Source organism: Perognathus longimembris, chromosome 12 (assembly GCF_023159225.1).
Source record: "Perognathus longimembris pacificus isolate PPM17 chromosome 12, ASM2315922v1, whole genome shotgun sequence".
NCBI classification, from domain to species: domain Eukaryota; kingdom Metazoa; phylum Chordata; class Mammalia; order Rodentia; family Heteromyidae; genus Perognathus; species Perognathus longimembris.
In genome coordinates, this window is record NC_063172.1 from 829,941 (window position 1) to 853,724 (window position 23,784).

General features: G+C 71.4%; 1 protein-coding gene across 1 annotated transcript in view; it reads left to right on the forward strand.

Annotated features, from left to right (window-relative positions):
• The first annotated feature begins 314 nt into the window (after nt 1–314).
• Nucleotides 315–23,784, forward strand: part of Scrib (scribble planar cell polarity protein) — a 25,011-nt gene continuing 1,541 nt past the window's right edge. The window contains 41 exon segments of the mRNA XM_048359215.1: nt 315–566; nt 1,363–1,480; nt 1,585–1,663; nt 1,759–1,848; nt 1,932–1,988; nt 2,122–2,185; nt 2,280–2,291; nt 2,293–2,355; nt 2,422–2,566; nt 2,801–2,919; nt 3,546–3,745; nt 4,666–4,832; nt 4,915–5,042; nt 5,132–5,257; nt 5,665–5,814; nt 6,136–6,552; nt 7,375–7,437; nt 7,718–7,744; nt 7,746–7,808; nt 8,267–8,344; nt 8,755–9,078; nt 9,184–9,264; nt 9,346–9,579; nt 9,740–9,850; nt 9,950–10,243; nt 10,617–10,805; nt 20,065–20,175; nt 20,249–20,302; nt 20,389–20,463; nt 21,073–21,132; nt 21,504–21,587; nt 21,696–21,794; nt 22,040–22,199; nt 22,283–22,403; nt 22,532–22,717; nt 22,993–23,122; nt 23,124–23,136; nt 23,211–23,248; nt 23,353–23,427; nt 23,579–23,630; nt 23,714–23,779. Of these exon segments, the coding sequence (XP_048215172.1) occupies nt 408–566; nt 1,363–1,480; nt 1,585–1,663; nt 1,759–1,848; nt 1,932–1,988; nt 2,122–2,185; nt 2,280–2,291; nt 2,293–2,355; nt 2,422–2,566; nt 2,801–2,919; nt 3,546–3,745; nt 4,666–4,832; nt 4,915–5,042; nt 5,132–5,257; nt 5,665–5,814; nt 6,136–6,552; nt 7,375–7,437; nt 7,718–7,744; nt 7,746–7,808; nt 8,267–8,344; nt 8,755–9,078; nt 9,184–9,264; nt 9,346–9,579; nt 9,740–9,850; nt 9,950–10,243; nt 10,617–10,805; nt 20,065–20,175; nt 20,249–20,302; nt 20,389–20,463; nt 21,073–21,132; nt 21,504–21,587; nt 21,696–21,794; nt 22,040–22,199; nt 22,283–22,403; nt 22,532–22,717; nt 22,993–23,122; nt 23,124–23,136; nt 23,211–23,248; nt 23,353–23,427; nt 23,579–23,630; nt 23,714–23,779 (4,882 nt within the window). The 5' untranslated portion in view covers nt 315–407.

The following is a 23,784-nucleotide window of genomic DNA, read 5'->3' on the forward strand; positions in this document are numbered from 1 at the left end:
GCGGCGAGGGCGGGCCTCGGCTTCCCGGCGGGCTGCGCGGTCGGGCGGTAGTCGCGGGCGGCGGCGGCGGCGGCGGCGGCGGTTCCAGCTGCGGGGCTGCGGAAGGGCGAGCGGTGAGCCGAGCGCGCGGGATGCGGGGCCGCCGCTGCGCCCCTGCCGCCTGAGAGCCTGAGCGCGGCCCTGCCGAGCGCCGCGGTCCGAGAGCGCCGTAGGGGCCGGGCCCTGCGCCGCCCGCCGCCGCGGCCCGTCCCGTCCCGTCCCGCGCCGGTCCCGGCGGCCCGCGCCCCCTCCCCGCGCCGGCCCGTCCGCGCCCGGCGCCCGGCGCTCATGCGGGCCGAGCCCCGCCCCCCGGCCCGAGCCCGCCGAGCGCCGCCGGAGCCCGCGCGCGCCTCCCGCCCGCCCGCACCATGCTCAAGTGCATCCCGCTCTGGCGCTGCAACCGGCACGTGGAGTCGGTGGACAAGCGGCACTGCTCCCTGCAGGCGGTGCCCGAGGAGATCTACCGCTACAGCCGCAGCCTGGAGGAGCTGCTGCTCGACGCCAACCAGCTGCGCGAGCTGCCCAAGGTGAGCGCGCGCGCACCTGCCGCCCCGCCGCCCCGCGCCCGCCCCCCGCCGCCCGCCCGGCGGGGCTCGGGGTCCCAAGCCCGGCCCGGCACGCAGGGCTGGACCCTCCAGCCCTCCGCAGACGCTGCCCGGGCGGGGCGCCGCGGCCTCCAGCCGGCTCTGCTGGTTCCTACTGGCCGGAGCCCCGCCCCGGCCAGCCCCACCCTCTCCCAGCCGCCGGCGCTGGCTCCAGGTGGCAGCGGCCGTCGGTGCCCGCCTGGGCACTGGTGGACGCTGAGCCTTGAAACGAGCCGAAGGCCGCACCTGCGGGGGCGCGGCAGGTGGATGGACCGGGATGGAAGGCAGCCCCGGGAGGTGGGCGGGCGGGCGGTCCGCGGGCCGCGCTGGAGTTGGCGCCCGGGGTCTGACAGGGCTGGGCAGGGGCCCTCCTCAGAGCCTGGGGTGTCGCGCTGCGCCGTCCTCTCTTTGGAGGAGCCACCTCTCTTGCTTGTGTTCCTTCCGGTCAGTTTGTTTTTCTCTGGAGAGGAGAGCGGAGGAAGCAGGTTATGAAAGATTTCCTTTTCTGATGGGAGGGGGGCAAATGGTCTGATGTTTGGGGGCTGGGTGGCGGAGGATGTGGCGCCACTCCTGGCCTTTCTATGGCAACGTTTTCCCGGTGGTCATCCACGGGACACCCGCGTGTTCCATCGTCCTGTGTGTGGCCCTGCGAGCATCACAGGTCCCCGTCACTTCAGCACTACTTTCTCCGTGCTTCTGGCAAGTTCTTAATACCCATTGTTTGGGTGCGCGTCCACAGCCTTTCTTCCGGCTACTGAACCTGCGCAAGCTGGGCCTCAGTGACAATGAGATCCAGCGGCTGCCACCCGAAGTAGCCAACTTCATGCAGCTGGTGGAGCTGGATGTGTCCCGAAATGGTAGGGCCCCCCCCCCCCCCCCGCTGGGGAGGTGCAGGGTGGCTGGAGGATCCAGAGAGCTCCAAAGGCTCCAGGTGTTTCTCCATGGCCATCCTGCTCCGCAGATATTCCTGAGATCCCGGAAAGCATCAAGTTCTGTAAAGCCCTAGAGATCGCCGACTTCAGCGGAAACCCCCTGTCCAGGTGGGTAGGTGGGCGGCCACCCCCGGTGCTGGTGGGGGGGGGACCCGCCCCCGCCACGGCCTGGGGGTCTGAGCGGCGCCGCTCTCTTCCTCCAGGCTCCCCGATGGCTTCACGCAGCTGCGCAGCCTGGCTCACCTGGCCCTGAACGACGTGTCCCTGCAGGCGCTGCCGGGGGACGTGGGCAAGTGCGCACCGGCGTGGTGAGGGGGTCGGGAGGGGCCCGGCCCGGGCCCGCCCTCCTCACCCTCTGCCCCTGCTCTGTGTTCAGCCTGGCCAACTTGGTGACCCTGGAGCTCCGGGAGAACCTGCTCAAGTCCCTCCCCGCGTGAGTGTGTGCGACGGCGCCCCGCCCGGGTGGAGCTGCGCGGGGCCCGGGCTGCCCGGCCATGCTGGGGCTGTGGGGTGGAGCTGCGCGGGGCCCGGGCCGCCCGGCCACACTGGGGCTGTCTCCTCCGCAGGTCCCTGTCGTTCCTGGTTAAGCTGGAGCAGCTGGATCTGGGAGGCAACGACCTGGAGGTGCTGGTAGGTGAGGGCTGCCGGGTAGGGGGGAGGCAGGACGGCCGCGTCCGGAGGGCAGCGCGCCACGCCGGCTTCCCGTCACCCTCCCTCTCTGCAGCCCGACACGCTGGGGGGCCCTGCCCAACCTGCGGGAGCTGTGGCTGGACCGGAACCAGCTGTCTGCACTGCCTCCGGTGAGTGGGCGCGGGCCCCGCCCCCCGCCTCCGGCCGCCGCCCCCTGACCCTCTGCCCGTCCTCAGGAGCTGGGGAACCTGCGGCGGCTGGTGTGCCTGGATGTGTCCGAGAACCGGCTGGAAGAGCTGCCCGTGGAGCTGGGCGGGCTGGCCTTGCTCACGGACCTGCTGCTCTCCCAGAACTTGCTCCAGCGGCTGCCGGATGGTATCGGTCAGTGCACCCCGGCGGGCGAGGCCCCCGGGTCCTCCAGGCTGGGGGCGTCCCGAGGGTGGGAGGCTGGGTGCTGAGCCGGCGAGAGCCCAGAGGCTCGGGTCAGATGTGCAGGGGACAGCAGGGGTCTGTGGTAGCTCAGAAGCTCACGGGGTCCTCGGACCGGATGGGGGGGCCGCGCCACTGTGTAGAACCCCCTGTACTCACGCGTGGGTCGTGTCTCCTTGGCCTCAGGTCAGCTGAAGCAGCTCTCCATCCTGAAGGTGGACCAGAACCGGCTGTGTGAGGTGACGGAGGCGATCGGGGACTGCGAGAACCTCTCCGAGCTGATCCTCACGGAGAACTTGCTGACGGTAGGCAGCTCCAAGGCGGCGTGGGCACGGGAGCTCAGATGTCGCTGGGGGCGGCTTGGCCTGTGCTTGGGAGAGCAGGTCCCGGGTGGGGCGGGGCTGGGGGCCGGCGGGCGCCGGGGCCGTGCCTGTCCTGGTGCGTGGTCGGGGGCGCGGTCAGGCAGGAAGGGGCGCTGGCCCGGATCGCCGGGGCCGTACGGTGGCCCTGGGGGGTGCCAGGCAGGCGGGCTCACCGGTGGGCAGTGTCTGTGGGGCCCGCTGGTATGAGAGGTCCCGGGTCACAGTGGCAGAGGAGGAGGCAGCCCTAGGGACAGGTGGGCACAGAGCCTGAGCCGGTGGGGATGTCAGAGAGGCTCACGGGCACTCAGCCCCGGAGGCCAAAGCCAGGAGCGTCTTACGGAGCGGGGTGGAGATGATGTGTTCCTGGATCCCGGCCCAGCGTGGGGGGGGGGCGGGGGGCCTTGGAACACCGGGGACGGGAGGACAAAGGCGTGCGGCCTGCTTTCGCAGCCGGGCCCCCAGTCCCAGTCCCCGAGGGCTGTGGGAAGCCCTGGCCAGCGCCGTCTCCCCTCCACCTGCCCCGGGGGGCTCCTGACAGCCTCTGTCCCTCGCTGTCCCCTGGTGGCCAGGCGCTGCCCCACTCCCTCGGCCGGCTGACCAAGCTGACCAACCTCAACGTGGACCGGAACCACCTCGAGGCCCTGCCCCCCGAGATCGGGGGCTGCGTGGCGCTCAGCGTCCTCTCCCTGAGGGACAACCGCCTGGCGGTGCTGCCGCCCGAGCTCGCGCACACGGCCGAGCTCCACGTGCTGGACGTGGCCGGGAACCGGTGAGCGTGCGTGGGGCGCGCGGGGGGCGGGGGGGCCGAGCTCCACGTGCTGGACGTGGCCGGGAACCGGTGAGCGTGCGGGGGGCGCGCGGGGGGCGGGGGGCCGAGCTCCACGTGCTGGACGTGGCCGGGAACCGGTGAGCGTGCGTGGGGCGCGCGGGGGGGGGGGGGGGGCGGGGGGGCCGAGCTCCACGTGCTGGACGTGGCCGGGAACCGGTGAGCGTGCGGGGGACGGGGGGCCGAGCTCCACGTGCTGGACGTGGCCGGGAACCGGTGAGCGTGCGGGGGGCTCGCGGGGGGCGGGGGGCCGAGCTCCACGTGCTGGACGTGGCCGGGAACCGGTGAGCGTGCGTGGGGTGCGGGGGGCGGGGGGCCGAGCTCCACGTGCTGGACGTGGCCGGGAACCGGTGAGCGTGCGGGGGGCTCGCGGGGGGCGGGGGGCCGAGCTCCACGTGCTGGACGTGGCCGGGAACCGGTGAGCGTGCGTGGGGCGCGCGGGGGGCGGGGGGCCGAGCTCCACGTGCTGGACGTGGCCGGGAACCGGTGAGCGTGCGTGGGGCGCGGGGGGGGCGGGGGGCCGAGCTCCACGTGCTGGACGTGGCCGGGAACCGGTGAGCGTGCGGGGGGGCTCGCGGGGGGCGGGGGGGGCCGAGCTCCACGTGCTGGACGTGGCCGGGAACCGGTGAGCGTGCGTGGGGCGCGCGGGGGGCGGGGGGCCGAGCTCCACGTGCTGGACGTGGCCGGGAACCGGTGAGCGTGCGTGGGGCGCGCGGGGGGCGGGGGGCCGAGCTCCACGTGCTGGACGTGGCCGGGAACCGGTGAGCGTGCGGGGGGGGGGGGGGGGGGGTGGCGTGGCCGGCGTGCGCTCACCCCGCCCCGCCCCGCCCCGCGCTCACCCCGCCCGCCCGCCCCGCCCCCAGGCTGCGGAGTCTGCCCTTCGCGCTGACCCACCTCAACCTCAAGGCCCTGTGGCTGGCCGAGAACCAGGCGCAGCCCATGCTCCGGTTCCAGACTGAGGACGACGCCCAGACGGGGGAGAAAGTGCTCACCTGCTACCTGCTGCCCCAGCAGCCGCTGCCCAGCCTCGGTGGGGGTCCGGGGCGCGGGGCCGGGCGGCGGGGCCTGGGGGGCGGGGGGGGGGCGGGCTCCTGACCGCGTCCTCCCCGCAGAGGAGTCTGGGCGGCAGGGCAGCCCCTCGGAGAGCGGCAGCGAGGCCCCGCCGGCGCGCGTCAGCGTCATCCAGTTCCTGGAGGCCCCCGAGGGCGACGAGGACGCCGAGGAGGCCGCGGGGAAGCGGGTATGGAGGGGTGGGGACCCCGGGCGCCGCGCCCCGCCACCTCCCCCTCACCCCCTCCCTTCCTGTCCCTCACCCCGGTGCCCCTGCAGGGCCTGCAGCGCCGCGCCACGCCGCACCCCAGCGAGCTCAAGGTCATGAAGAGAGGCATGGAGGAGCGCCGGGGCGAGGCCCACGCCTGCAGGCCCGACGGGGGGCCACCCGCGCCTCCAGAGGAGGTGGGCCCGGGGGAGGGGCGGCCGAGCCCCGCGGGGCCAGGGCAGGGCGTCCTGGGCGCCTGCGAGGTGTGTGGGTGGCTGGAGGGCCCATGCCGCCCCCTTCTCCCAGACGCCATGGGGGGGGGGCACCGGGCAGACGGCTCGTCTGGAAGCTTTGGGCGTCGGGACCTGGGGCCCGGCGGGCAGTCTGGGTGGCATCGTGCGGCGGGTCTCCCCCCGGGACAGGACGGCCCCGCGGGGCTCGGTGCGCGTGTGGCTCTCGCGACCCCGTGGCTTCTCGGGCCGGGATGCGGTCTGACGGCAAGCGGGGCCCCTCGGTGCCCCGGCAGCGGGGGCTTAGCTTCCCACGCCCAGGGGGCCCGTAGACCCCCACCTTCCGCCTAGCACGGCGTCCCCTCCCACCGCAGGAGAAGAGGCTGAGCGCAGAATCTGCCCTCAGCGGGGGCTCTGGCCCGGCTACGAGCACGGCCTCGGAGGGCGAGCCCGAGGCCCCGCCGGAGGACGCGCGGGCCGCCCCGGCGCCTGGGCAGGACGACACGGAGGAGGAGTACGAGGAGGTGAGGACGGGCGGGCTGGAGGGGGCCGGCCGCCAGGAGCGGGGGCCCACCCACCCCCAGCCCAGCGCGGCCAGGTGGCCAGTCGGGGGCACCAGTGCCGGTCCACTAAGAGCGAGGGGCCGCAGAGGGGTCACTGCCCCGAGGGGATCCCCCCCGTTGACCCTGTGGGTGCTTCCCACCAGAGACCCCGCAAACCTCCGCATTCCCGTGTCTCTGGGACGAGCCCCGGCCACCCCACGTCTGGGTCACGGTGGCTCCGGGTCCCCTCCCCTGCCGTCCCGGGGCCCGGCCCTGACCGCCCTCGTTTTCACACCCACGCAGCCCACGGTACACTTTGCAGAGGACACCCTGCTGCCCAGGGGAGATGGCGAGAGCGAGGAGGGTCCCCCCGAGGCCCCCTGGGCCCTGCCGGGCGGGCGGCAGCGGCTCATCCGCAAGGACACGCCCCACTACAAGAAGCACTTCAAGATCTCCAGGCTCCCGCAGCCCGAGGCGGTGGCGGCCCTGCTGCGGGGCGCGCAGCCCGTCGGGGAGGGCCCCCCGGGGCCGGGGAGCTGGCACAATGGCCCCTGTGCGCCCTGGGCTCCGCAGGCCCAGGAGGAAGAGGAGGACGAGGAGGACAGGGCTGAGGAGGAGGGCGAGGCCATCACCGAGGAGGAGGAGGAGGAGGAGGAGGAGGAGGAGGAGGAGGAAGAGGAGGACAAGGAAGAGGCGGCAGCTCCTGTCCCCTCTGTCAAGGTGGGTGTCACCTGTCCCCTGCCTGGCCCGGCTCTCCTGCACCTCCCACCTCGGCACAGAGTCGTTCTCAGGCCTGCTATCGCCGTCGCCAGGCCCCAGCCTCGCGCGGGTCGCGTCTGCACCAGGGTCCGTCCCTCGCGCCCCTCGCTTCCTCCCAGGCCCCAGCCTCGCGCGGGTCACGTCTGCACCAGGGTCCGTCCCTCGCGCCCCTCGCTTCCTCCCAGGCCCCTGGCCCTGACCTCAGCTGACGCTCCTGGTAGCGTCTCGCGCCCTCAGCCACCTGAGGGGCAGGAGGGCAGGAGGGCCCTGGCACCGGGAGGCCAGGTCCGCACCAGGCGCCTGGCTGGGGCCCCTTCTCCGCGGCAGCTGACACTCTCCTGGGGTCTTCTGTCTCGCCAAGACCAACCCTGCTGCTCCCCTGAGGCTGGACCTACAGGTCTAGCAGGCCCTCCTAGACAGCAGACAAATCTGGGGGTCACTGAGGTGTACCCTGCCTGCACACTGAGGACCCCCTGGTACCTCCCTCAGGAACCTACAGGCCCCTCGGGGGCAGAGACCCCACCCTTCCCATTCCCACACCACCGCGCCCAGCTCCGTTCTGGAGCCCCGTCCCGGCTGGGGCTGTGTGGCGGGTCTGCATCCACCTGCAGAGCGGAAGTCGAGGGGCGCGGCGGCACCCTGTGTCGGTGGGGCGGGCCGGCTCTGGCTGCAGGAGCGGGGGGAGCCTCTCTTCTGTCCTGTCTGCTCCTGGTGGGGCTGGTGCGGTGGTGGCGGTCCCCCGCGGTGGCTAACCTGCTGGCTTCGCTGCTCCTGTCCTAACAGGGGGTGTCGTTTGACCAGGCCAATAACCTGCTGATAGAGCCCGCCCGCATTGAGGAGGAAGAGGTCTGTACGCAGGGCCGCTCCGCGGGCTGGGGCTCTCACCGGTGGCTGCTTGGGCTGCGGGCTCTCACTTTCCCTCCCCGTGGAAGGCTCTGGAGCTGGGGTCCTGCGGCAGCCCGTCTGGGGGGGGGGGGGGGGAGCGGTGGCGCCGCGCTGTCTGCTGCATCTCCACGGGAGGCGGCCCTGTGACAGAACGGGCCGCCCCACGGGAGGCGCTCGCTGGCCACGGCCGAGGGGCTCCGCTGTGGCCGAGCCTCCCGACACCCGCGTCTGTCTGTTCCAGCTGACGCTCACCATTGTGCGGCAGACGGGGGGGCCTGGGCATCAGCATCGCGGGGGGCAAGGGCTCCACCCCCTACAAGGGTGACGATGAGGTGAGGAGCCCCTCCTCCTGCGCCTGCCATCCCCGCTTCCTGCCGCCTGGGGCGTCTTCGCCCCGAGCTGCTCCGTCCTGCATGCTTGAGCTCGGGGCCCGCGTGCATCCGCAGCCATCGGCCGCCTGGTTGCTTGCTTGCGTGTGCTCTGGTCTGTCTCCCCCTTCCTCTCTGTCCCTTTCTCTCTCTCCCCCCGCCCCCCACTTCCCTCGACCCTTCTCCTGCCGGGGCCTGCTGGGGTCGAGAGCCTCTTCCAACGCCGACCTGCGCTCCAGCTCCCCGGCCCCGCGGCGGCCCGTTCCCTGCGCCCCGGGCCCACGGCTCCTCCTCACACCCTCGGGGCCCGGTCTGCAGGGAGTAGGTGTCCCCCCCCCCTGCGCAGGGGTAGCCACCCTGCCGCTTCCCAGAGCAACTGGCGGGGGGTCCGGCCCCGGGCGCAGCCTCTGCTTCTCCTGCAGGGCGTCTTCATCTCTCGGGTGTCGGAAGAGGGCCCCGCAGCCCGCGCCGGAGTCCGTGTCGGGGACAAACTCCTGGAGGTGAGCAGGGCCCCTCGACGGAGGGGCCGCGAGATCTCCGCGCTCCGCACCGTCCCGGACGCTGGGGTCTCGGTCGCCGCCCTCAGGAAGGGGGGCCCGGAGTGCCAGGCGAAGCTGGGGAGACCCCGGTGTGGCCCGAGGTACGGTGCCGGCGCCCGAGGCCCGCCAGGGCCTGTGTGGGAGCCCCGGAGGCCCCGTCTGGGCAGCTGGCCTGCGAGGAGCGCCCGGGGCGGGGCCCCTCCCGAGTGGGTTTCCTGGCATGGCTGCCTTCTTCCTCCCACCCTCAGCCCACGCGCGCCTGAGGGCGGGGTGGGGCCGGGCCGCGGGAGATCGCGGGTGGGAGGCCCGGGCCGGGTGCCGGCCCCCGCCACGCCCAGCGCCGCCCGTGCCTCCGCCCCGCGTGTGCGCAGGTGAACGGCGTGGCCCTGCAGGATGCCGAGCACCACGAGGCCGTGGAGGCGCTGCGGGGGGCGGGCGCCGCCGTGCGGATGCGGGTGTGGCGGGAGCGCATGGTGGAGCCGGAGAACGCGGTCACCATCACGCCGCTGCGGCCTGAGGACGACTACAGCCCCCGCGCGCGGCGGGGAGGGGGCCCGCGCCCCGCCCTGCTCCCGCCCGAGAGCCCCGCGCCCCTCCGCCAGCGCCACGCCGCCTGCCTGGTCCGAAGCGAGAAGGGCCTGGGCTTCAGCATCGCCGGGGGCAAGGGCTCCACCCCCTACCGGGCGGGCGACGGGGTGAGTGGCGCCCGCGGGGCGGGGCGGGGCGGGGCGGGAAGTCCTTGGCGGGCGGCGGCCTGGCAGGCTCCGGGCGCTCAGCTCCCTCCCTGCTCCCTCCCCCAGGGCATCTTCATCTCCCGCATCGCCGAGGGGGGCGCCGCCCACCGGGCCGGCACGCTTCAGGTCGGCGACCGCGTCCTCTCGGTGAGTGGGGACCGGGACCGGGCCTGCCCGGCGCCTCCTGTCCGCCCCGCCCCCCTCCCTGACGCGGCTGTGCCGCTGCAGATCAACGGAGTGGACATGACCGAGGCCAGGCACGACCATGCCGTCTCCCTGCTGACCGCCGCTTCCCCCACCATCGCTCTGCTGCTCGAGAGGGAGACGGAGGGCCCGCTCCCTCCCAGTCCCCCGCCACAGGCCTCCCCGACGGCCCCGGCCGTGAGCCCCGGCGCCCCTGGGGAGCCCCGGCCGGCCCCCGGCCTCCCGGCTGCGGCCCTAGACGGACCGTACCCCGTGGAGGTGAGCCGCTGCCCGCCGGCGCGGGCGGGTCCAGTCCTGGGACCTGCACCGCGGCCCCGTGCGCGGGGCTGGGCCGCGGGGCAGGCAGCGGAGCGGGGGGGGGGTCGCTGCCCCTCTCCTGCCCCCCGCCTCCCTACTGAGGCCCGCCGTGTGCCCCCAGGAGGTCCGTCTGCCCCGGGCCGGGGGCCCCCTGGGGCTGAGCATCGTGGGGGGCTCTGACCACTCCAGCCACCCGTTCGGCATCCAGGAGCCCGGCGTGTTCATCTCCAAGGTAGGGGGGCGCGGAGGGCCGGCCGTGCGCGAGGCCGCCCTGGGCGGGGTGGGCACCCCCTGCCCCACGGGACGCTGCCCTCCCCTCCCCTCCCCGCAGGTGCTCCCGCGGGGCCTCGCCGCCCGCTGCGGCCTTCGCGTGGGGGACCGCATCCTGGCGGTGAACGGGCAGGACGTGCGGGAGGCCACGCACCAGGAGGCCGTGGGCGCGCTGCTGCGGCCCTGCCTCGAGCTGGCCCTGCTGGTGCGGAGGGACCCCCCGCCCCCGGGCATGCGCGAGCTCTGCATCCAGAAGGCCCCGGGCGAGAAGCTGGGCATCAGCATCCGCGGGGGCGCCAAGGGCCACGCGGGCAACCCCTGCGACCCCACGGACGAGGGCATCTTCATCTCCAAGGTGGGGCGGCCCTCCCGCCGCCGGGGTGGGCGCTGAGCGCCGGGCTCCCCCCCAACCCCGGCCGGAGCTCCCCCCTGCCCGCCCGGGGCTCCCCTCCCCCAACCCCGCCCGGGGCTCCCCTCCCCCCCAACCCCGCCCGGAGCTCCCCCCTGCCCGCCCGGGGCTCCCCTCCCCCCCCCGCCTGCCCGGGGCTCCCCCCCCAACCCCGCCCGGGGCTCCCCCCCGAACCCCGCCCGGGGCTCCCCTCCCCCCCGCCCACCCGGGGCTCACCCCGCCTCCCGCCCGCCCGGGGCTCCCCTCCCCTCCCCCCCGCCCGCCCGGGGCTTCTCTCCCCCCCCCCCCCTCCCCGGCTCACCCCGCCTCCCGCCTGCAGGTGAGCCCCGCGGGGGCGGCCGGGCGCGACGGGCGGCTGTGCGTGGGGCTGCGGCTGCTCGAGGTGAACCAGCAGAGCCTGCTGGGCCTGACCCACGCGGAGGCCGTGCAGCTGCTGCGCGGCGTGGGAGACTCGCTCTCGGTGCTCGTGTGCGACGGCTTCGACCCCGGCGCCGCCGCGGGCCTGGAGGTGAGGGCAGAGCCGGGCGGGGGTGGGGCGCCGGGGGAACCTGGGGGCCGCCCGCCTGGGCCCCGGGAAGGGAGCTTTCGCCCACTCACGGCCCGGGCAGCCCCGTGCCGCCCCGCCCCCTCCCCGTGCCCCAGCGTCCAGCCCAGGGCCCCTCCCGCCCCCCCAGCTCGCGCCGCACTAGGCCCCGCGGCTGCCCGCTCGGCGCCGCCGCCCCGCCCGCCTCCTCCCCGGGGAGCGGCCCGTCACGCGCCGCGGCCTCCACTCCCGTGCCCGCCTCGGGACACGCAGCCCCGGCTCGCGTTGACGCGGGGGGCTCTGACGCAGTGCCCGGTGCCCGTGCAGCGCTGCCCTGAGCTGGCCCCGCGCCCGTGCCAGGTCGCCCCCGAGGGCCCCCGCCCCCGCCGCCTTGCTCGTCTGGGCCCTGGATGGTGGCTGGAGCCTGGGGGCCGCGCCGCCTCTCGGGCCCCGCCCGCGGGGGCTGGGGGGGCTCGGGGGGCTCGGGACGAGCTCCTGTCAGGCCTGCTCCCCGGCCGGGCTCGTGTCGAGTTTCCTGGGAAGCGAACGCTCAAGGTGCCAGGGGCTGGGGAGGGGGCTCGGTGGTAGAGGGCTCGCCTAGCACGCGTGCGTGAGGCCCCGGGTTCGATTCCTCAGCCCCACAGACACAGAAAAAGCCGGAGGCGGTGCTCTGGCTCGAGGGGTGGAGTGCTGGCCTTGAGCAGGGACAGAGCCCCGAGTTCAATTCCCAGGACTGGCAAAAAAAAAAAGGGGGGGGGGCATCGGGTTCAACACACCTATTTCAGCTTTTCCTTCCGAGCGGCGCCCTCCTCAGGGAAGGCGGGGCCCAGGCCCCCCGCAGCCGCTCCACCCGCTGCGCATCCCGTCCTGCCAGGAGGCCCAGGGGTGCTGGCGGAGCCCGGCGCGTCTGCACGTGGGGTCCTCCCAGAAGGCCGCGCCGAGGCCTCACCTCCGTCAGTGTCTGCGGCCCGCGTCCTCCCCGCAGGGCCCGTTCTCCTCGCGTGACCTCCGCCCCCGCGTCCTCCCCGCGGCCCGGGTCTCCTCGCGTGACCTCGCGTGACCTCCGCCCCCGCGTCCTCCCCGCGGGCCCGGGTCTCCTCGCGTGACCTCACGTGACCTCCGCCCCCGCGTCCTCCCCGCGGGCCCGGGTCTCCTCGCGTGACCTCCGCCCCCCGCGTCCTCCCCGTGGGCCCGGGTCTCCTCGCCTGACCTCGTGTGACCTCCGCCCCCGCGTCCTCCCTGTGGGCCTGGGTCTCCTCACGTGACCTCCGCCCCCCGCGTCCTCCCCGTGGGCCCGGGTCTCCTCGCGTGACCTCGCGTGACCTCCGCCCCCGTGTCCTCCCCGCGGGCCCGGGTCTCCTCGCGTGACCTCCGCCCCCGCGTCTTCCCCGCAGGGTCCGTTCTCCTCGCGTGACCTCCGCCCTGCGCGGGCCCGGGTCTCCTCGCGTGACCTCCGCCCCCTCCAGACGCTGGCTGGGGGGCTCCCCTGTGGGGTGGGCTCTGCAGTGTCCCCCCTCCGCCCCTCCGCTCCCGGGGGGCTTCCGCTCGGGGCACGGACGTCCCCCCATTTTCCTTCAGGACGCGGGCCGAGCTTTCCGCCTGCCCCCCAGGGCCGCACCGGCCCGTCCGTCCTGTCCCCTCCCTGTGCGAGCGCTGTGCGGGGCGCGGCTTGGCCGCGGGTGAGGACGCCGGGGGCCTGGCAGTCCCTCCGCGGGTGGCGGGCTGGGCCGGGCCGCGGCTCTTACGGATCGCGTCTTCCTCTGTGAACGCGTGCCAGACTCCAAAGCAGAACGCGAGCGGGGCCTGGCACCGTCCGGGTGGCGCATGGTCTCACCAGCTCGGCTGCTTTCAGGGCCGCCATGGGGCAAGGGCTCCCTCCCACAGGGCGGCACCTCACCCCTGCGCGCGTGTGTGTGTGCGTGTGATCCCCGTGCTCATCATGTGTGTGATTCCCATGCTCACACGTGTGTGATCCTCTCCTGTGTTCACCTGTGTGTGTGACCCTCTCCTGTGCTCACCCTGTGTGTGTGTGTGTGTGATCCTCTCCTGTGCTCACCCTGTGTGTGTGTGTGTGTGTGATCCTCTCCTGTGCTCACCCTGTGTGTGTGTGTGTGTGATCCTCTCCTGTGCTCACCCTGTGTGTGTGTGTGTGTGATCCTCTCCTGTGCTCACCCTGTGTGTGTGTGTGATCCTCTCCTGTGCTCACCCTGTGTGTGTGTGTGATCCTCTCCTGTGCTCACCCTGTGTGTGTGTGATCCTCTCCTGTGCTCACCCTGTGTGTGTGTGTGTGTGATCCTCTCCTGTGCTCACCCTGTGTGTGTGTGTGTGATCCTCTCCTGTGCTCACCCTGTGTGTGTGTGATCCTCTCCTGTGCTCACCCTGTGTGTGTGTGTGTGTGATCCTCTCCTGTGCTCACCGTGTGTGTGTGTGTGATCCTCTCCTGTGCTCACCCTGTGTGTGTGTGTGATCCTCTCCTGTGCTCACCCTGTGTGTGTGTGTGTGTGATCCTCTCCTGTGCTCACCCTGTGTGTGTGTGTGTGATCCTCTCCTGTGCTCACCCTGTGTGTGTGTGATCCTCTCCTGTGCTCACCGTGTGTGTGTGTGTGTGTGATCCTCTCCTGTGCTCACCGTGTGTGTGTGTGTGATCCTCTCCTGTGCTCACCCTGTGTGTGTGTGTGATCCTCTCCTGTGCTCACCCTGTGTGTGTGTGTGTGTGATCCTCTCCTGTGCTCACCGTGTGTGTGTGTGATCCTCTCCTGTGCTCACCCTGTGTGTGTGTGTGATCCTCTCCTGTGCTCACCGTGTGTGTGTGTGATCCTCTCCTGTGCTCACCCTGTGTGTGTGTGTGATCCTCTCCTGTGCTCACCCTGTGTGTGTGTGTGATCCTCTCCTGTGCTCACCCTGTGTGTGTGTGTGTGATCCTCTCCTGTGCTCACCCTGTGTGTGTGTGTGTGTGATCCTCTCCTGTGCTCACCCTGTGTGTGTGTGTGATCCTCTCCTGTGCTCACCCTGTGTGTGTGTGTGATCCTCTCCTGTGCTCACCCTGTGTGTGTGTGTGATCCTCTCCTGTGCTCACCCTGTGTGTGTGTGTGTGATCCTCTCCTGTGCTCACCCTGTGTGTGTGTGTGATCCTCTCCTGTGCTCACCCTGTGTGTGTGTGTGATCCTCTCCTGTGCTCACCGTGTGTGTGTGACCCTCTCCTGTGCTCACCCTGTGTGTGTGTGTGATCCTCTCCTGTGCTCACCCTGTGTGTGTGTGTGTGATCCTCTCCTGTGCTCACCCTGTGTGTGTGTGTGTGATCCTCTCCTGTGCTCACCGTGTGTGTGTGTGTGTGTGTGTGATCCTCTCCTGTGCTCACCGTGTGTGTGTGTGTGTGTGATCCTCTCCTGTGCTCACCGTGTGTGTGTGTGATCCTCTCCTGTGCTCACCCTGTGTGTGTGTGTGATCCTCTCCTGTGCTCACCCTGTGTGTGTGTGTGTGATCCTCTCCTGTGCTCACCCTGTGTGTGTGTGTGATCCTCTCCTGTGCTCACCCTGTGTGTGTGTGTGTGTGATCCTCTCCTGTGCTCACCCTGTGTGTGTGTGTGATCCTCTCCTGTGCTCACCCTGTGTGTGTGTGTGATCCTCTCCTGTGCTCACCCTGTGTGTGTGTGTGATCCTCTCCTGTGCTCACCCTGTGTGTGTGTGTGATCCTCTCCTGTGCTCACCGTGTGTGTGTGTGTGTGTGATCCTCTCCTGTGCTCACCGTGTGTGTGTGTGTGATCCTCTCCTGTGCTCACCGTGTGTGTGTGATCCTCTCCTGTGCTCACCCTGTGTGTGTGTGTGATCCTCTCCTGTGCTCACCCTGTGTGTGTGTGTGATCCTCTCCTGTGCTCACCCTGTGTGTGTGTGTGTGTGACCCTCTCCTGTGCTCACTGTGTGTGTGTGTGATCCTCTCCTGTGCTCACCCTGTGTGTGTGTGTGATCCTCTCCTGTGCTCACCCTGTGTGTGTGTGTGTGATCCTCTCCTGTGCTCACCCTGTGTGTGTGTGTGATCCTCTCCTGTGCTCACCCTGTGTGTGTGTGTGTGATCCTCTCCTGTGCTCACCGTGTGTGTGTGTGTGTGTGATCCTCTCCTGTGCTCACCCTGTGTGTGTGTGTGTGTGATCCTCTCCTGTGCTCACCCTGTGTGTGTGTGTGTGTGATCCTCTCCTGTGCTCACCCTGTGTGTGTGTGTGATCCTCTCCTGTGCTCACCCTGTGTGTGTGTGTGTGTGATCCTCTCCTGTGCTCACCCTGTGTGTGTGTGTGATCCTCTCCTGTGCTCACCCTGTGTGTGTGTGTGTGTGATCCTCTCCTGTGCTCACCCTGTGTGTGTGTGTGTGATCCTCTCCTGTGCTCACCCTGTGTGTGTGTGATCCTCTCCTGTGCTCACCATGTGTGTGTGTGTGTGTGATCCTCTCCTGTGCTCACCGTGTGTGTGTGTGTGATCCTCTCCTGTGCTCACCCTGTGTGTGTGTGTGATCCTCTCCTGTGCTCACCCTGTGTGTGTGTGTGTGTGATCCTCTCCTGTGCTCACCCTGTGTGTGTGTGTGATCCTCTCCTGTGCTCACCGTGTGTGTGTGTGATCCTCTCCTGTGCTCACCCTGTGTGTGTGTGTGATCCTCTCCTGTGCTCACCCTGTGTGTGTGTGTGTGATCCTCTCCTGTGCTCACCCTGTGTGTGTGTGTGATCCTCTCCTGTGCTCACCCTGTGTGTGTGTGTGTGATCCTCTCCTGTGCTCACCCTGTGTGTGTGTGTGTGATCCTCTCCTGTGCTCACCCTGTGTGTGTGTGTGATCCTCTCCTGTGCTCACCCTGTGTGTGTGTGTGTGATCCTCTCCTGTGCTCACCCTGTGTGTGTGTGTGATCCTCTCCTGTGCTCACCCTGTGTGTGTGTGATCCTCTCCTGTGCTCACCGTGTGTGTGTGACCCTCTCCTGTGCTCACCCTGTGTGTGTGTGTGATCCTCTCCTGTGCTCACCCTGTGTGTGTGTGTGTGATCCTCTCCTGTGCTCACCCTGTGTGTGTGTGTGTGATCCTCTCCTGTGCTCACCGTGTGTGTGTGTGTGTGTGTGTGATCCTCTCCTGTGCTCACCGTGTGTGTGTGTGTGTGTGATCCTCTCCTGTGCTCACCGTGTGTGTGTGTGATCCTCTCCTGTGCTCACCCTGTGTGTGTGTGTGATCCTCTCCTGTGCTCACCGTGTGTGTGTGTGTGTGTGATCCTCTCCTGTGCTCACCGTGTGTGTGTGTGTGTGACCCTCTCCTGTGCTCACCCTGTGTGTGTGTGTGATCCTCTCCTGTGCTCACCCTGTGTGTGTGTGTGTGATCCTCTCCTGTGCTCACCCTGTGTGTGTGTGTGATCCTCTCCTGTGCTCACCCTGTGTGTGTGTGTGTGATCCTCTCCTGTGCTCACCGTGTGTGTGTGTGTGTGTGTGTGATCCTCTCCTGTGCTCACCCTGTGTGTGTGTGTGTGTGATCCTCTCCTGTGCTCACCCTGTGTGTGTGTGTGTGATCCTCTCCTGTGCTCACCCTGTGTGTGTGTGTGTGATCCTCTCCTGTGCTCACCCTGTGTGTGTGTGATCCTCTCCTGTGCTCACCGTGTGTGTGTGTGTGATCCTCTCCTGTGCTCACCCTGTGTGTGTGTGTGATCCTCTCCTGTGCTCACCCTGTGTGTGTGTGTGTGTGACCCTCTCCTGTGCTCACTGTGTGTGTGTGTGATCCTCTCCTGTGCTCACCCTGTGTGTGTGTGTGATCCTCTCCTGTGCTCACCCTGTGTGTGTGTGTGTGATCCTCTCCTGTGCTCACCCTGTGTGTGTGTGTGATCCTCTCCTGTGCTCACCCTGTGTGTGTGTGTGTGATCCTCTCCTGTGCTCACCGTGTGTGTGTGTGTGTGTGATCCTCTCCTGTGCTCACCCTGTGTGTGTGTGTGTGATCCTCTCCTGTGCTCACCCTGTGTGTGTGTGTGTGTGATCCTCTCCTGTGCTCACCCTGTGTGTGTGTGTGATCCTCTCCTGTGCTCACCCTGTGTGTGTGTGTGTGTGATCCTCTCCTGTGCTCACCGTGTGTGTGTGTGTGTGATCCTCTCCTGTGCTCACCGTGTGTGTGTGTGTGTGTGTGATCCTCTCCTGTGCTCACCCTGTGTGTGTGTGTGTGATCCTCTCCTGTGCTCACCGTGTGTGTGTGTGTGTGTGATCCTCTCCTGTGCTCACCCTGTGTGTGATCCTCTCCTGTGCTCACCCTGTGTGTGTGTGTGTGATCCTCTCCTGTGCTCACCGTGTGTGTGTGTGTGTGTGTGTGTGTGATCCTCTCCTGTGCTCACCCTGTGTGTGTGTGATCCTCTCCTGTGCTCACCGTGTGTGTGTGTGTGTGATCCTCTCCTGTGCTCACCGTGTGTGTGTGTGTGTGATCCTCTCCTGTGCTCACCCTGTGTGTGTGTGTGATCCTCTCCTGTGCTCACCCTGTGTGTGTGTGTGTGATCCTCTCCTGTGCTCACCCTGTGTGTGTGTGTGATCCTCTCCTGTGCTCACCCTGTGTGTGTGTGTGATCCTCTCCTGTGCTCACCCTGTGTGTGTGTGTGATCCTCTCCTGTGCTCACCCTGTGTGTGTGTGTGATCCTCTCCTGTGCTCACCCTGTGTGTGTGTGTGTGTGATCCTCTCCTGTGCTCACCCTGTGTGTGTGTGTGTGTGATCCTCTCCTGTGCTCACCCTGTGTGTGTGTGTGTGATCCTCTCCTGTGCTCACCCTGTGTGTGTGTGATCCTCTCCTGTGCTCACCCTGTGTGTGTGTGTGTGATCCTCTCCTGTGCTCACCCTGTGTGTGTGTGTGTGTGATCCTCTCCTGTGCTCACCCTGTGTGTGTGTGTGATCCTCTCCTGTGCTCACCCTGTGTGTGTGTGTGTGATCCTCTCCTGTGCTCACCCTGTGTGTGTGTGTGTGTGATCCTCTCCTGTGCTCACCCTGTGTGTGTGTGATCCTCTCCTGTGTTCACCCTGTGTGTGTGTGTGATCCTCTCCTGTGCTCCCCGTGTTCACCCCGCCCTCACACCAGTGGTGGCTGGTGGCCTGGTCTCGTGTCGACAGTGGGACTGTTGTGCCCCACCGTGTGATTGTTCAGCACCCGTCTAGGTGGCTGGGCGGGTTAGGGTGCGGGGTTTGAACTCGGGGCCGCATGCTCTCTAGCAGGTGTCCTGGTGCACTTGAGGGCCCCTGGGGCCGTGGCGGGTGCGGTCTGGGTTCGTGCAGGTCTTTGCCTGGGCTGGTGACCCGCGTATGCCCTCTGGAGCCGAGCGGCAGCCATGCCCGGCTTCCGGCTTACAGATGGGGATGCCTGTCCTGGGGCTTGAACAAAAAAGCTCAGGGGTTGTGCCCAAGTCCCAGTTCCGTTTTTCTGATGGTTATTGGAGATAAGAGTCTCACGGAGGGCTGGGGATATGGCCTAGTGGTAGAGCGCTCGCCTCCTATACAGGAAGCCCTGGGTTCGATTCCCCAGCACCACATATACAGAAAACGGCCAGAAGCGGCGCTGTGGCTCAGGTGGCAGAGTGCTAGCCTTGAGCAAAAAGAAGCCAGGGACAGTGCTCGGGCTCTGAGTCCAAGGCCCAGGACTGGTATTTTTTTAAAAAGTCTCACAGACTGGACCTTCGTGGCCAGGCTGGCTTTGAACCGTGATCCTCAGGTCTCCTGGGTAGCGAGGATTGCAGGCGTGAGCCACCACCACCCGGCTTCCTTCGGACATTTTTGGAGGGGGCCGCCGTCTCTCCTCTCAGCCGTGAGAACTGTGGCGACTTCGCTGGGGTGGCGGTGGCTTGCGACTCCGGAGCCGGGCAGCCGTGTGGCCCAGCGGGGCTCTCCGCAGCAGCCCGCGCCCGTGGCTTCTCGTGTGTGACCCAGCGGGGCTCTCCACAGCAGCCCGCGCCCGTGGCTTCTCGTGTGTGACCCAGCGGGGCTCTCCACAGCAGCCCGCGCCCGTGGCTTCTCGTGTGTGGCCCAGCGGGCTCTCCGCAGCAGCCTGCGCCCGTGGCTTCTCGTGTGTGGCCCTCTAGGGCGTGGAGATGGGACAAGCTGCTCCTGACACCCCCCCCCCCCCCGTTTGCACTCTGCCTTGCACCTCTTGGGCACTTCCGTGGTCACACCCAGTCTGGAGTGGCTAGTGCGGGGCGTGGAGTGGGGGCGGGCCCTGCCCGGCCATGGGGGTGGGCGGGGCTCCTGCACCGGGGAACCAATCCCGGTGCTTGGTGCCCGGAGGCCTGGGTCTGACGGGGACGCAGACGCCTCCCCAGCCCGAGGGCCCGTGGGGCCAGTAGCTAGGCACCCACCTGCCGGGACCGCCGGCGGCCCCTCCCGGCCGCCCAGGCCTGGTCCTCGTGGAGCCCTGGCTTCCCACCTGCCTGGCTGGACCAGACGGCCGCGCGGGTGGGGGGGACACACATCCTCCCGGTGGACGGCCGCGCGGGTGGGGGGGACACACATCCTGCCGGTGGACGGCCGCGTGGGGGGGACACATCCTCCCGGTGGACGGCCGCGTGGGGGGGACACACATCCTGCCGGTGGACGGCCGCGTGGGGGGGACACACACCCTCCCGGTGGACGGCTCCCGCCTCCACAACGGGCGCTCCCGTCAGCCTGCCCGCCCCGCCGGCGCCCTCTGCCCCCGGGCCTCGGGCTGACCGCGCCTCCGGCGGCCCTGGCGCCCTGCAGGCCCCGGGGGGGGGGGGGGTCGGGCCAGCCTCGCCCTCCTGCTGTGCGGGCAGCCGGCAGAGCAAGGGGATGTGTGGCCGTCTGTGGAGCTCCCGGGCACCGGAAGCCACCACGGTCCCCCCCAGCAGACCCCGTCTGTCCACTCGTATTCCAGTGGTTGGCGGCGAGGGCTGCCCCGCACGGCCGTCCCGGCAGACCCAGTCCTGCTGCCCTGCTGGCCAGGCACCCTCGGCCGCCCTCACCCCCCCCCCCCCAGCGCCCCAGGCCTGGGCCTGAGCTCTCCCAGCACTGCCCTTGCTCCCGAGTCCCCTCCCGGGCGTGGCGGGCCCGGCCGCTCGCCCTCCTTCCCGGGGTGGTGCCAGGCTGCGTGGCCAAGGCACTGCCCTCCCCCCTGCCCCGTGAGCCAGCGCCACCGCCACCCGCGTCCCCAGCCGGGTGGCCCACGGGGGGGGGGGGCTCCCGCGTCCAGGCCCCGGCCGCCCTGGAGGCAGGAGCCCAGCAGCGTGCACTCAGCCCCCGCCTCTCCTCCCAGGTCTCCCCAGGGGTCATCGCGAACCCCTTTGCGGCCGGCATCGGGCACAGGAACAGCCTGGAGAGCATCTCCTCCATCGACCGGGAGCTGAGCCCCGAGGGCTCTGGCAAGGTAGGGAGCGCGGCGGCCGGCGCCCAGGCCCGGAGCCCGCGGCCAGGCCTGACCACGCCCGCTGTGCCCACAGGAGGAGCTGCCCGGTCACCCCCCCCCCTGGGGGCCCGCCCCCACGGACGCCACGGTGAGCCCCCTCAGCCCGGCCGGGAGCGCGTGCAGCCGCGGCCGGGGCGTCCGCAGCTTCGCTAGCGCCGTGTGCTTTCTCCCCAGGCCTGGAGTCTGGAGCCCCTCAAGCTGGACTACCGGGCCCTGGCGGCGGTGCCCGCTGCCGGCGGCGCACACAGGGTGAGGCTGCGTCTCCCCGGCCCCCCGCCGGCCCGGCCCCGCGAGGCCCCGACCTCTCCTCGCCTTTCCTGGGGCTCCGCGGGCCAGGCTGGCTGCGGGCAGAGGGGCTCCGGGTGGACGGGGCTCCGGGTGTCGTGGAGCGGGCTGGGGGCGCAGCTGCGATGGGGAGCGGGGCCTGGGGGGGGCCGGGGGGCCGGGGGGCCGGGGGCCGGGGCAGGCTGAAAGGGCCCTGGAGGCGGCGTGCTAGGCCGGCCTGGCCGGGGTGCGTCTGCGGCCAGGGAGCCCGGGGTGGAGGGCGCCCGTCGGGGCTTTGGGGGCCCGGTGTCCGCTGGACAGGGGGCCGCAGGCGTCTGTGTGGCCTCCCTGCCGTGCGGGCTGGTGTCACCCCGGGCCCCCCGCGGCGGCGGCGCTTGCTGGGGTCCCAGTCCCCTGCTCTCGCGGAGCTCAGGGCTGTGGAGAAGACGCCGGCCTGCGCCCGCCCCGGGGGCCCCGCCACGGCAGCCACCCCGATTGTCTTGGGGGCGGCCCTGGTGGGTGGGGGGTCGGGCATGAGCGGGCACCCGGCCACCTCGCCTCGCCCTGCCCCCACCCACCGCCCCGTTCCTGCAGGCACCGCCCGGAGCGCCCGGAGGGAGGGCGGCGGACGCGCCCTGCTCCCCCGGCCAGCCGGTGAGCACCTCTGCCCGCGGGGCCCACGGGGTTAGAGGGCTGGGGGGGGCCGCGAGGGGGCTGCCCAGCACACACACGCTCCCGCCCTGTCTGTGGCCGGTGCCCTCCCCACGCACACGCGCACAAGCGCGCACACACACGCTCCCGCCCTGTCTGGCTGGTACCCTCCCCAAGTGCACACACACGCACACACTCCGCCCCGTCTGTCTGTGGCCGGTGCCCGCCCCTCCTCCCGCGTGGTGTGCGTGACCGTGGGCGCCCTGCCCTGCGCGCGTTCACCCCGTCTCTGCCGCCCCCCTCGGCTTCATCTCTGTCTTTCTCTCCTCCCCCCATTCCTGCTGCCGCTGGCCCCCCGCCCCTGCCCTCTGCAGACCAAACCAGGGGTGATCCAGCCATTGGCTCAGGCCTGGCCCCGGGGCTCCCCCGCCCCGAGGGGCCGAGGTGGTCCCCGCTCTGTGAGTGGCCCGTCCCTCGGGGCGGGGATGGCAGAGCGTCCTTCCCCGGCAGGGCGGGGGAGGGGGGACGGCTGTCCCGGCCCCCCTCATGGCGCCCTGCCCCCCCAGCCGCCCTCCCCGGATGAGCTGCCCGCCAATGTGAAGCAGGCCTACCGGGCCTTCGCCGCCGTGCCCGCGGCGCACCCCCCCGACGACCGCGCCGACCAGGTAACGCGGGCGGGGGCCGGGGGGCGTGGGCGGGGGGCGCGGGCGGGGGCCGGGGGCGCGGGCGGGGGCCAGGGACGCGGGCGGGGGACGCGGGTGGGGGTGCGGGCGGGGGCCGGGGGGCACGGATGGGGGTGCGGGCGGGGGCCGGGGGGGGGGCGCGGGCGGGGGTGGGGGGACGCGGGCGGGGGGTGCGGGCGGGGGCCGGGGCGCGGCCGAGTCTCAGCGCCTCCCCCCCCCCCCTCCAGCCTCCCACCCCCGGGCCGGCGGCCTCCCCGGAGCAGCTGTCCTTCCGCGAGCGGCAGAAGTACTTTGAGCTGGATGTGCGGGCGCCCCAGGCCGAGGGCCCCCCCAAGCGCGTGTCCCTGGTGGGGGCCGATGACCTCAGGAAGATGCAGGAGGAGGAAGGTGAGGGGCGGGAGGGGGGCAGGTGAACGCGGGACCGGCCGGCCGGCGCGGACTGACGCTGCCCCCCCCCCACCCCCCCGTAGCCCGCAAGCTGCAGCAGAAGAGGGCGCAGATGCTCCGGGAAGAGGCGGCCGCGCAGCCCGCGCCCGAGGAGGAGCCGCGGGACGAGGAGCCGCCCTGGGCGGGCCCGGGCCCGGCCGGAGGGTGAGGCTGGGGGGGCGGGCGCCCCCCTCCCCTGCCCCCACGCGGGGGCGCCCCCTCCCCCGCCCCCGCCCCCTCCCCCGCCCTCCCCGGACAGGGCTCCCTCACCGCGCCCCCCGCCCCGCCCCCAGGCCCAGCCCCGCGTCCCCGCCTCCCGCGGTGGGCAGCGCCCCGGTGCGGACCGCCAAGGCCGAGCGGCGCCATCAGGAGCGCCTGCGCATGCAGAGCCCCGAGCCGCCCGCCCCCGAGCGGGCCCTGTCTCCCGCCGAGCGGCGGGCCCTGGAGGCCGAGAAGCGGGCGCTGTGGAGGGCCGCCAGGTGAGCCCCGCCCCGCGCCCCCCGCCCCGCGCCCCCCGCCCCGCGCCCGGCCTCACCCCCCCCCCCGCCCCGCCCCGCGCCCTCGCCCCGCCCCGCGCCCTCACCCCGCCCCGCGCCCGGCCTCACCCCCCCCCGCCCCGCCCCGCGCCCGGCCTCACCCCCCCCCGCCCCGCCCCGCGCCCGGCCTCACCCCCCCCCCGCCCCGCCCCGCGCCCCTCGCCCCGCCCCGCGCCCTCGCCCCGCCCCGCGCCCGGCCTCACCCCCCCCCCCTGCAGGATGAAGTCCCTGGAGCAGGACGCCCTCCGGGCGCAGATGGTCCTCAGCAAGTCCCAGGACGGCCGGGGCAAGCGCGGGCCCCTGGAGCGGCTCGCCGAGGCCCCGTCCCCGGCCCCCACCCCGTCGCCGCCGCCCCCTGGAAGGTGCGTGGCGGGGGCCCGGGGGCCCCGGGGGGGGGGGCCGCCTGCGGGCCGCTCACCTGCTTTTCCTCCCGCAGACCTGGGCGTCCGGACCAGCCCCTCCCCCGGGCGCCTGGTGAGGACCGCGCGGCCCGCGGGGGGGGGGGGGGGGTCCCCGCGCCTCCCGCCCTCACCTCTTCCTGCGCACTCTCTGCCTCCCCCTCACGCTGCCCTTCCCAGCCTCTGTCTGGAAAGAAGTTTGACTACAGGGCGTTCGCCGCCCTGCCTTCTTCCAGACCTGTCTATGACATCCAGGTACTCGGGCCCCCGGCCCGCCCGAGCATGCGCCGCGCGCGCTCCGGCCGCCCCCCCTCTGTGTGTGCACCCCTCCCCCCGCCCCCCCAGCCCTCAGCCCCACGCGGGGGCGCGGCCGGGGACGGGCGCTCACGGCCTCTCCCCACCACAGTCGCCGGACGTGGCTGAGGACCCGCGGCCTCCGGAACCCTCTCCCGGCCCTGGTGAGCGGGCGGGGGCGGGCGGGGGGGCGGGCGGGGTCACCGCGCCCCCACCCCCGCTCACGGCCGCCGTCCCCGCCCCCCAGGCCCGCAGGAGGAGGACGGGGAGGCGGCCCTGGCCCTCCCGGACCGGCCCTCGCCCGGCGCCCCGAGCCCG